The 12257-nt window shown below is 35.9% G+C and overlaps 1 protein-coding gene across 1 annotated transcript in view; it reads left to right on the forward strand.

The window, feature by feature from the left end:
* RUNDC3B (RUN domain containing 3B) overlaps positions 1-12257 on the forward strand; it is a 50867-nt gene that overhangs the window by 19155 nt on the left and 19455 nt on the right. Inside the window, exons 5-8 of the mRNA XM_058833466.1 lie at positions 1023-1112; positions 4222-4302; positions 6057-6225; positions 10990-11147. Coding sequence (XP_058689449.1) covers positions 1023-1112; positions 4222-4302; positions 6057-6225; positions 10990-11147 — 498 coding nt within the window. The remainder of the gene's footprint in view (positions 1-1022; positions 1113-4221; positions 4303-6056; positions 6226-10989; positions 11148-12257) is intronic.

Consider the following 12257-nt stretch of genomic DNA (forward strand, 5'->3'; position numbering starts at 1 on the left):
TGCCCTTCCTGACGTAAGAGTACAGAGATGAGTTTGTACTTCCTAGCCTTACTATCAGGACTATAATCTCTATCTTCTGAGATGAAGTCTTACAGATTTCTTCCTTCTACTGAGAGCATCTGAGATCTTAGACAGCTCATCTCCTTATAGTGAATGGATGTCTGTTAGAAAGCTGCGAAAGTGGGACTTTTCACAGCATGCATTTTAACACAATTCCATTTCTGGAGCTGTGCCTCAAAACATGTCTTTTCTGGATGTTCACCATCTCTGAACCATCCAGAAGCTTTCGTGCAATTCTTAAAACAGATGGAGTTTTGCTAGGGCAGTATTGCTGGTAGTTGTCTGAAATGTAGGTTGTATTCAGTAATCTGGCACCTTCTTGCACTTATTTGCTGCTAGAATGTAAAGGTGAACTGTGCATCTTGGTTCTTAGTAAGTGATTTTTCAACCTTGCCTTTGGTATGAGCACCTCTTGGTTTTCCTCTTACCACATGTAATTCTCTGGTGAATTCTGGTGACCTTCCAGCAAGCATCTCCCCAGTACTCAATATTTTAAGAAAAAGGTAAACTACCTGAAAAATAGCTGATTTGTAAAAATATTTTTTTAAGAAAGATCAGCTATTAAGAATGAAAATTGAATATTAAACTTTAAAAGAACCTGCAAGTACAATTGTGAGAGAGAACTTCTTTTCATGTGACGGAATAATTATTTCTTTATGTACATGACACAAATTCTTCCTTTTAGAGGTAAAGTATACTGTACTTTCATAATTTTTTTTGCATTTTATGCATCCTGTTCTGCTAGTTCATAGGACTAATATTAAAAATTCTTTTTGCTTATATCTAAATTCTTCTGTGCTATAAGATTGTGGTGTTTTGTGCTATGCAGTCTATTAGTTTGCTTTATTCAAAATGAAATATGAATGATTCTGGGATTCATGAATTGTTTTTATTTAAACTGGATTTCTTGAGTTTTCTGTTAAATATGAAAAATAGCTGAATTAATTTCTTTTTTGTTGAAGGAGGTTTTATGACGATGGAGCAATTGTTCTTGGTGAAGAAGCAAATATGCTTGCTGGTATGCTGTTGGGACTCAATGCAATTGATTTCAGGTACTGTATTGCACGCTTCATAACAAAATGCACAGGAAAAATATTTATAAATCAATGTATTATGGAAAACATTCTTAAATTCCTGTGGTAGTTTGAGAGACAAAACTTGAGGCAAAGAGGAGGGTAAGAGAGAGATCTTGAATGGGTCTTCTAGATAAGAACCAAGTTACGCTTTTATATAACTGCATGATTATGGGGTAGTTTTTTCAGGTATCAAAATCCTAAAAGGAATCAGAAATCTAATTGCAGAAGATAATTCAAACCTATTAAATTAAGCTTATAGGCATGACATTTTTTAAAGTTATTTTTAAACTGTAAGGAAAACTGTGATTAAGTACTTGATTATGTCCTGGTACTTGAGGACAGCATTGTAACTGCATATGTAGAAAATAATCTTTAACTTCATCACTTCCAAATTTGAAAAATGTGACCTACAAATGACTGCTTAATATCAATTTGTGTTAAAATTACCTGCAACTGAACTGCTTACATTAATTGACCTTTGCAATTTCTAGCCAGGTTTTTGTAGGCTTTCCTATATGATTAATTCTGTGTTTTTGAGGTAACAAAGGTGCAATCACACTCTAGATAATAAAAAAAAACCAACATGGTATGTCAATATATGTATATCTATTTTAAAAAACCCATCAGCAGTATAGTTATAGTACCTATAAGAAGACAGAACCTGGCTGGTACAAGACCTTGTTAATATGCCTGGTTGGGTCAATTTAGCCTTGGGCAGAGCCACTGGCAGAGAGTTTCATAATCCAGCACAAGGCAAAGGAGATCAATAATGCTGTTCCTCATTCTTCTGTCAGTTCACTATTAGTATTTACCTTGCAGTAACATTAATGCTTGTCACAAACCAGTATAGGAGGTAAACTGCCAGAAAACAGAATAGTAGTCTTGCTGGATGCATTGAGTGATTGACCACTGCCAAAAGGCCCTTCAGAGATTTACTGCTGTTTATGTACCTATGTGCCAGGCTTGTTAGACCCATCTATGGGCCAGCTTGAATTGTTGCAGAATGAAAAAACATCCCCAGTAAGAGGACCAGATAGTTCTTTAGATGTTAGCTAGTTTGGTTCACAGAAGCATCTTATTAGTGGCAGAGATTATGGGAGAATAATGCTTAGAGAAGGAGCAAATAAGGAATGAGCAGAACATTTCCAGTGGTAAAGAGTATTTAGTTCAGCTGGCTGTGGAACTGCAGCTGGGTGGGGAAAAGAAAAAAAAAAGAAAACAGCCTAAAAATGCAGGTCTTGATGGAGTCAGGTAAGTGCCAATACCATTTTAAGAAGGGGAATTTTATGTCTGCATTTAAAAAAAAAAAAAAAAAAAAAAAAGGAGAAATGGGTTAGGGAGAGGTTGAAAACACAGGACAGCTTCTTTTTCCAGCACTGTGTCATTAGATTGGCTTAACTACATCCACAAAATATGTTCTGGAAGAACAGAAGTATGCTGCAGGATGGTAAGAGTGCTAGCCTTGTGTACAGCAAAATTCAAATCTTACCACATTTTATTAATTTAATAATCTGAAATTTAACTGCTTCTGTGTTAGCCCTGTACTTGGAAGGACTACAGCTATATATGAATAAGTATTGCAAGATTAGGTCTGCAGTATGTAAATCCTCTCATAAATAGTCATCAATTTACTGTGTCTCTCAAAAGCCTTAGTGGTAGATACTAGGGTATGAGAGCTTAGTTGTATGGCTGTACTTGTTCTTTCTTTGTCCTCTGATTCCTAATATAAAGCAAGCTGTTAATGGTATTCAAACTACTGCTTGGCTCTTGAAGACACATTTTGTGCAGCTTTTAAGAGTCTTAAGAATTTTCTGCGCAAAATGGCAGCTTAGTACTACAGGAGCATTTTTATTGTGCTACATATCACAGAATGTTTCAGGTTGGGAGGGACCACAGTGGATTGTCTGATCCAACCCCCCTGCTCAGGCAGGGTTATCCTAGAGCACATGGCACAGGATTGTGTCCAGATGGTTCTTGAATATCTCCAGTGAGGGACTCCACAGCCTGTCTGGACCGTCTGTTCCAGTGCTTGGTCACCTGCACATAAAGAAGTTCTTCATATTCAGGTGGAATTTTCTGTGCATCAGTTTCTGCCCTTTTACTCTTGTCCTACTGCTTGGCACCACTGAGCAGAGCCTTCATAGTACTGTGATTTGAATGGCTGAGAAGCCATAGCCATTCCTTGCATGTTATATATTTTTTTTTTTTTTCAAGTCAGTGTCTCTTATAAATGTTGGCTAGCTTATCTATGTGGAACTGTAAATAGGAGTTTGGGCTGGAGATGAGCATGTGTGAGAACATAATCTGATCTTTTTTTTTCTCCCCTTAGCAGTATGGAATTAGGTAACTGTGATCTTGTAGGGGTGCTTTTTTGCTTTCTTTTTTCTCTTTTTTTTCAGGGGGAAAAAAACAACAACCCTTTAGACGTACTTCCCAAATACACTTAAATTGCTGCATTGTCAGAAATGGCACTTTGCAATTCAGTTTGCAAAAGCTGTGACTTACTAGAATCTGTTTATCAATAACAGAGGTAGGAAGAATGAGGAATATGAGCCTTGTGGAAGTATGATCATTTTGTCACTTCTGTGATAATTAAACATGAAATCAATAATTTATTTCTAGTAAAAAAAAAAAAATACAGTGTAAATGAAAGCTTTATAAAGCTACAGCCATTTAAGGACATTTTCCAAAAGTTAGGTTCATTAATGTACCTCAGCTTCCTGTACCTCATTACCTCTAAGTGTCTGAAAGGAGAAAGACCTTGAAATATTTTTGAGAAAATTACTTTTTACGTACTAGAGTGGTTGTATAAGCACTCTGCAAACCCTTTAAATAATGTTGAATGTGGAAAATTCCAAGCTTGTCCATAATTTTTCTGTTTCTGCTGTTTCAGTTAGCTTTCCTGTTATTCTCTTGCCATCTCTCTGTATTATTAAGAATAAAAGTGAATGTTTAAAAATTAGGGTTTATAGCACCAAAAAATTACAAAAAAATAAAGTTTCAGGTTGGTAATATTCAATATTCAATATTCACTGTCATTTAATTTTCTTGTAATAAACTTACTATTCTTGCTCTGTTTTATCAGTTTTTGTCTGAAGGGCGAGGGGTTGGATGGAAGCTATCCAGCTGTCATAGATTATACACCGTACTTGAAGTTCACCCAAAGGTACTTTTTAGCTTTACTCTGCTTTTTAAAATTTTATTTCATTGGCAAAATTTTACTTTTTATTTGGCCTCTTATTTTTCATTTCATATGCAAAATGATACTTATCTCTAAGTACAAACCTGTACACTCAGCTACCTGGCTCTTTCAGACTGCTGGAATTGTTACATGACTCATGAAATGTGAGTCATGCTAATTTTGTTTCCTTGATTCAGAATAACAGTTCAGTGGGAAACAAATGCTGCATCTGCTTTGATGATCACCAGAGCAAAATGTCCTTTTGCTTAGGCTTTTTCTATATAGCCATAAAATTAAGAAGTAGTTATTTTGTAAATAAAAATTATATATACCCTGATAAATGTAAGATATGACGTAGGCAGTATAAGTACATAAACATAACATTAGCACATAAAAGAAAGTCGTGACCAATGGCTATGTAAACTGACTTTTTAGCTCCATTTTGCTCCTCTGATCAGCCTTATGATTAATAATAAAAAGAATTCTCACTATCTAATAAATCAAGTAGCAATTTGACATCACCAAAAAGCATGGAAATTAATGATATGTTTTCTGTTATTAGGTTTACCAAAATGAGAGAAGCAGTTAGGAATAGTCTTGAAGATGTACAACTGAGCATGAAACATCCTATTTACAGTCCTGAAGTTCTTACTAGCTTACATGTTAGTGACACAAAAATTGTGATTCAGTTTGTATCATGGCAGGATAATGAGGTTATGGAAATCACTACTTTAAAAAACCTAGCAAACTCTGTTAGCGCAGGGGGAAATACAGTTGTAAGGGAAGATTTTCAAATGGGTACTGGGATAAATCAGAATCACAGAATTGTTAGGGATGGAAGGCACTTTTGGAAATCATCCAGTCCAAGACCCTGCCAAGATAGGGTCACCTGGAGCAGGAATGTGGCCAGGTGTGTTTTGAATGTCCCCAGAGAGGGACACCCCACAACCTCCCTGGGCAGCCTGTACCAGTGCCCTGCCACCCTCAATGTAAAGAAGTTCTATTCATGTTGAGGTGGAACTTCTCATGTTTTAGTTTATGGCCATTGCTCTTCCTCCTGTCACTGGGCACTACTGAAAAGAGCTTGGTGGCATCCTCTTGACACCGGCCTTTGAGATATTTATATGCATTGATGACATGCCCTCTGTTTTCTCTAGACTAAATAAATTCTTGTCTTTGAGGCAGATGTCTGCATTCTCTAGCATGCACTGATTCTGGAAGATATTTTAACAATGAGTCTACTTGCTATGTAGGGAGATACATTCTGTGAAGTAACAGGCACAGGATCTTTGCTATAAACATAGATACATATTCTGATTTAAGTTTATCTAGATTTAACATAATAACAACCACTTTTTAGAGTTCCTGCTATTTTATTTTTAAGAAAAATCTGGTTTTAGACACTACACTTTGCCCTGAATTTGTGAAGAAAAGGTTAAATCATCACTTCCTTAGATAGCTTATTGTAATGCATTTACCCTTAGTACTTAGCAAAGTAGCCCACATACAGTTGTCTAACTTGATGAAGATCACAAGCAAATTTTTGCCCATATTTTAGGTGGCCATAGAAACAAAAGCTTGAAATACAAGTTGTGTTTAGTTATCTATCATATTCCAACATTTCAGGGTTTTTTTTATGTTTGCAGAGGTTTTTTAGAAATGCAATATTTCAATTTTGACCAGAATTTGCATTTTTATAAGCACAGTTTTTGACTTGGCTAATAAATATGATTCTTCAGTTCTGACAGTATCAGCAGTGATGAAGAAGAGCTAAGAACGCTGGGCAGTAGTGGCAGTGAAGGCAGTACTCCAGAGAACATTGGTCCTCCTTTCATCACAGATGAAAACAGTTGGTACAACAAATGCAAAAGGGTAGAACAGAAGTACCGGCTTGCATTGGAACAGAAGGTAAAAGATTAGTTTTGTGTGGGGGCTATGGAACCAAAGCTCATCACCAGCCAAATGGTGACATATCCATCTAAGTAAAGGCAGGAAAATGTATTGTTAGATATTGTTTAGCTTCATGTAAGTGGTCCTAAATTTTATGATTCTCAGAGTATCCAGGCATCTTTGCTCCCTGATTTGAGGGAAAAGAGGCTTGAGAAGTTGGGGAAGAGAATTGCAGTAATTCAGAGCTCAGATTACACAATCTGATGTAGAAGTTTTGGCTTCTTTATCCAATCTTGGAGTTACAGACTCTGTATCTCTAATGCTTGTTAGGTTGTGAGCTTGAAGTTCACATGAATTTTCTCTTCCTTAGAAGCCACAGATTTTTATTGTTGTAGGTAGACTGACAGTTGAAGGCTTTTATGATGATAGTGATGTTAAACTTTAACACTTAGTCTTAAACTAAACAAAAAGGATCAGCAAAGTAATCCATTTAGATGAAAGGCAAAACTATCTTCTCAGTGATACTGAGATGGGTTTTAGAAAATAGTTTTACAACTTGACTGAAGGAGAATGGGAAAGGAAAACACGAAGGGATGTGTTTATGTTGGATTTTAATTTAGGCGGCATATTGAATGTAATTATAGAAGCCAAAGGTAGGTTTTTCCATCTACCATCTGACATACCTTAAAGGTGAAGTGAAATATGTGTCCAAACCTTTTAGTAATTTAGCATTTTCATATTAGCATTTCATGTTTAATATTAGCATACTACAGCTACAGTAATTAAAATGAATATTAGCTAGTAGAGAGAGAAGAGAGCAGACTGTTCACACACACGGAAGAAATAGTGCACAGATAAAGAAAGGAGGGGTCAGGAAAAATTGCAGGAAAAAATTTAACACCTGGTTGAATTTTTTAAAAGAACTTCTATTAGTATTTTTAGTATTCTATTTTTCTAGAGTAAGAATTTGATTTTTATGAAACTCTGAATAGAGTAAACCATATGAAAAGCTGGGCCCACACAAGGGTGCTTAGAGGTGTAATTATTTCCCTGAATATGGAATAGGTAGAATCAAAATTGGTTTATTTTAATGCACTTGAAAGAACATAGCTAGTTTTTCTAAGTAACAGTGGAAGAGTCATATCTACTATGGAATAATAGATATTTAATATATATTTATATATTTTTTAATTATGCATACAATTATTGCTTTTGTATTTTGGGTCTCTTAGATTTCTTGTTTTTGAAATATGACCTGAACTGTTGCATCCAAGTTGCTGGTCCAATCTTCTCAGCTGGTATTATATTACTTTCCATATGGAAAGAACTCATGTTTCTGGGGCCCTCTCTTTATAAAGCAAAATATGCTATTCTAAAGGAATCTCTTCAAATACGTAAATGCAGACTTTTCTCTTAAACCACTGGAAAGAATTCTCATTCTTGCCAGACAAAAACATGGGATCAGTTTGAACGCACGCTTTTCCCCACCATGAGGAGAATGTTGTCGGTTCTGTAGAAGCATTGAAGAGAGCAAAATAGGGGGATGTGTATTTTTCTTGGTACCTCCAAATGGTTCATTTCCAAGGATACTCCATCAAAGTTGTGACATACAAGTGTAGAAAGAGTACTGAAACATGAAACATCCACAGTCAGAATCACTAGGAACCTTTATGTCTGCATAAGCACAAGGGTTGTCAATGGCAGTAACAGCAAATGGTGATTTTGGTTTATTCATGAGTCTAAGATTCAGAACCATTCCCATTCCATGGAAGTTATTTCTGGTAACAGTCTCTTAATGAATTGCTAACTTCTATAGGTAACTAATGTAGAGGTGAATTTAATTCAGTTTTGGGATAAATCTTTGGAAAGTTTGGTGCATTTAAACAATTTTCAAAATGGTAGCTACTCTGACAGCTGTTGACACCTTCCCTAGTTGTCCTCCTTTGGAATACCTACTTGGAATTGCAGCAGCAAAAGAACTATTTTTTTTCCTACAGTCAGAAAATTTTCTGTTGTTTTCATCTGGGATGTGCCTGCCAAGTTTTTATGATTCACTTCAACTATATTGCATCTGTTCTATTACAGCTTGAACAAATGACCATTAAGATGGACTAGGTAATAAAGCTCCTTTCCCAAGTGTTTCTGTCCTTTCCCTTTTTTTACAGTAATATGTTGTGCCAACAACTGAGTTGCACTCAGTGCAGTAGGTACCAGTTAATCAGAGACTTTTTATTTGAACAAAGGGGCTTTCTGACATTCTGTGTGTTGGAAAACTGTGTGTGTGTGACAAGAAGACCAAGTTAAAAATAATGTCTTTAGTAACTGATACAGTAGATTCTGGTGGATCCTACTTTTGCTCTATTGTCATTCATCTTGCCCAAGCAGTGATAAATTCCTTTTGTGCTTCCCAAGTAAGCATGTTTGCTGCAGTCATTAATAGCACCCAGTTACAATGTGACAAGCAATTGGATTGCAGCTAAGATAAAGGTCTCTCTTCTGAGCCATTTGAGAGGTACCATAGGGTCAGATATTACTTTAGCAAGCTAAATCCTAGCATTGCTTTATTGGATCAGCTACACTCCTGCTGGTTTTGACGAAGACTCCTTGGTTATCTTACTATCCTGTCTTGGGTATTTGACCAAAGCAGATGTGCAGGGAAGAATAAACAAAAAGCACACAGTTCTGCACCACTTCTTCTAATGCACTCTTGGCCAGTGGATATCAGCTGAGGGGCTGCCTGAAGCTAAAAGGTTTGTCTGTGTGGTAATCTGTGATAGATGTCTCTTCCAAATACTTGTCAAATATCTCCTCAATCCCATATAAAATTTCACCATCCAAACAATTTTTTTTTGGCAAAGCATTCTGTGAATTTACCGTCTGTTGTGTGAAAAACTGCCTCCTGTTGTATCTTGAATCTGGCTCCTAGGAGCTTGATTTCATGCAGCCTAACTCTTGTTTTTTGAAAAGTTATGAACTGTCTCTTCCTTTTTGCCCTGTCCAGGCCACTGGAAATATGATGACTTTGTCTTTTCCAAGTTGTCTCTTGTCCAGATCAATGAGTCATACTTTTTTTGCACATTTGTTATTTATATGGGAGTTATTCCTTCCCTGTTCTGGAATGGTTTAAGCTGTTCACTTTTGAGTAGTAAACTTGTGAATTATTTGTGTACTGTTTATACTGGAATTTTATATGCTTTTACTGATGGGATGTGCATCTCTGTGTCATTATAGATAGAGGTATTTATGTACATAGGATTATGTTTCTGATACTGGTGCTTCAGGTCTAAAATGTTTCTGTAAAATGGTTTGATTTTTTTGTTTTGTTGTGGGGTTTTTTGTGTTTTTGAGAGGCAGGAAATTTGATATGTTGTAACACATCATTTGGTACTTTTAAAGTCCTACTTAGAACTCCAAGGAATATTTTAGGAGTCAAAATAACAGTTGTATTTGATGAGGCAGAACTAGGCATAGTGAAAAGCTCTCAAGATTCCTTGGAACTTGTACTGAAACTAAAAAGTCCCTATCAAACATAAATCTATCCAATGGCTAGAACTATATTTAACTATAGGATCACAGAATAGTTGTGGTCAGATGGCATATCCGGAGATTGTCTTGTCCAACTCCCCTGCTCAGAATAAAGTAGACTAGAGGAGGTTTTTCAAGGCCTTTTTCAGTCAGGCTGTGAATATCTTGGGGATACACATTCCCCAGACTGTCTGGACAACCCATCCCAGTGTTCATTTAATGGGGAAAAAAGGAAAGAGGAAAGAAAAGTTTTCCTATAATTTAACTAGTTTCCTATATGCTTGTATTTCAGGTTGTCCCCATTGCCTCTTTTCACTGGCTATCACTTCTGAGAAGAGTCTGGTTCCATCATGCATACACCCTCCCATTAAGCTCTGATGCACATTGATATGGTTCTTTATCCTTTTTCCTTTTTCCTCTTCAGCCCTTACCTGAGCAGTCCCAGCTCCTTCTGTTTCCTCTCATACCAGAGATGCTTCAAACTCTTAACAGTCTTTGTGGTGATGAATTACACTAGTAGCATTTTGTTACCAGCTAATGTGAACCTGTTTTCTTAACGGGAGTTGAGAACAGACACATCTATTCTGTGTTTCTGAAAACTGCCTTGTTTTTAATACCTTTTTTAAAATGTGGGCCCATATAAAACAGTTGCACATTTTTCCACAGGTTTTGAGGAATGTGCACAATTTTATGTACTGTAGACTTGCTGTACCTGGTTTTAACTGACAATTTCTAAGAAGTTACTAAAATCTGACATGCTGGAACCTTCTTTGTCATTTTAACATGTCATTCAGAAGTTCAAAGAAACTTTAAAATAAGATTGGATATTTTATTCATGGTAATTCTGGATCACTTTCATTAACTATAAAGATCCACGTAGATATATTCTCCTCTTACCCTTGTGTATTCACAATGTTCAGCTGTAGAATTCGGATCTTTTTCTTGTACTCGTGACAGTTGTTTTTTAAAGATGAATTAGTGTTTCATGCTGGTGGCTTTCCTGTCTTGTTTTTTCATCCATTTTTCTACTCCTGTGCAAGAATATAAATAAATAATGATTTTCCTGTTATCTATTAGGAAATCTCAAACTAATCTAAAGTCAATTTACTAGTCTTTTTAAAAATAAATAATTAACAAGACCTACAGCAAACCCAAAGTAAAATCATATACATCATAAAGCAAAAATATCAACATGCATAATTAAAAGTGGTTTTGACAGTGTGTTCTTTAAAGTTTTCTAATAACTTACATTTTCAGGGTTATCTTGAAGAATTGGTTCGACTCAGAGAAAACCAGCTGTCTGAATCTGTCTCACAGAATAAACTGCTGTTACAAAGAATTGAAGATATGGATCTAGCCCATAAAATGGAGAAGGAGCAGCTGGAATATATCATTGTGGAACTGCAAGACCAGTTGTAAGTTAGCATAATGGAGAAGCATTGCTAGAGCAGTATTACTTAAATTATTTAAGTTATATAACTATACAATATGTAGTTTCTGAACCTATGGAAAGGAGTCAACATCTTAAAGAAATTTATGTATTTTGTTTTTGGGTTTTTTTTCTGACAAGCCTTAGATTTGGGAATGGTTCCCTGGAAACTGCAGTAGTGTAAAACAGAATAATTCTGAGATTAAATATTTAAATTTTTTTTTAGATCTGAAACAGCTTACAGTAAACTTGCTTAATTTTTTTACATGTTTTTATACAATGTTCTTTATATTTTATTAATTCCAATTTTAAGGCTACCCCTGAAAGCATTGAAAACAGATAACTTTTGAAGATGATTTTTTAAAAGTTAGGCAAGAGAGGGTAAAATATATATTTATTTTCTTTGGCTAGATTTTAATTTATTTGTGATGGCTCAGACACAATAGAAGTTCATCTGGTAGTCCTAAAACAATTCAAACTGGAAAAACAGTTCACTATCACCCTTTCTTCAATGCAAGGCAAAATGCTAAAACAGAAGAAAGCTTATTTTTTATTAATAGCATCTGCGATTTCTAGTATGATAAATATTTGAGTACCTTACGATCATTGTACAGTTTATCCTCTCTGCCCTGTCTGTTGGGTGGGGAGGTTCTCTCCTTTGCAGAGACATTCCCACCTTGGATGGGTCTCTGAGCAGCCTGGTCTAGTGGAAGGTGTCCCTGCCCATGGCAGGATGTTGGAACAAGATGATCTTTAAGGTCCCTTCCAACCCAAGCCATTCTGTAATTCTGTGTTTGAAGACTCAGGCAGATGAAAGACTCACTGTCTGGTGATAGGTTGCCATGAAACGGCCATAGGGTGCACCTGCAGCAGTCGAATGTTCTGTTCATAACAAATATAAACCAAGTTATTTTGCCATAAATCTGGATTAATTTATAAATGTATGAGCCCTGGAGTAACATGGCAGCCATCTGAGATCTTTGAAACAATCCATGATAAAGAGAGTAGATGAAGACACCATCCAAAAGGATCTTTTCTACAAAGTACTTCATGCTTGTAGGCAAAGCTTTTTTTTTTTTTTTCCTGCTGCTCTCTT

Source organism: Poecile atricapillus, chromosome 2 (genome assembly GCF_030490865.1).
Source record: "Poecile atricapillus isolate bPoeAtr1 chromosome 2, bPoeAtr1.hap1, whole genome shotgun sequence".
Classification (NCBI taxonomy): Eukaryota; Metazoa; Chordata; class Aves; order Passeriformes; family Paridae; genus Poecile; species Poecile atricapillus.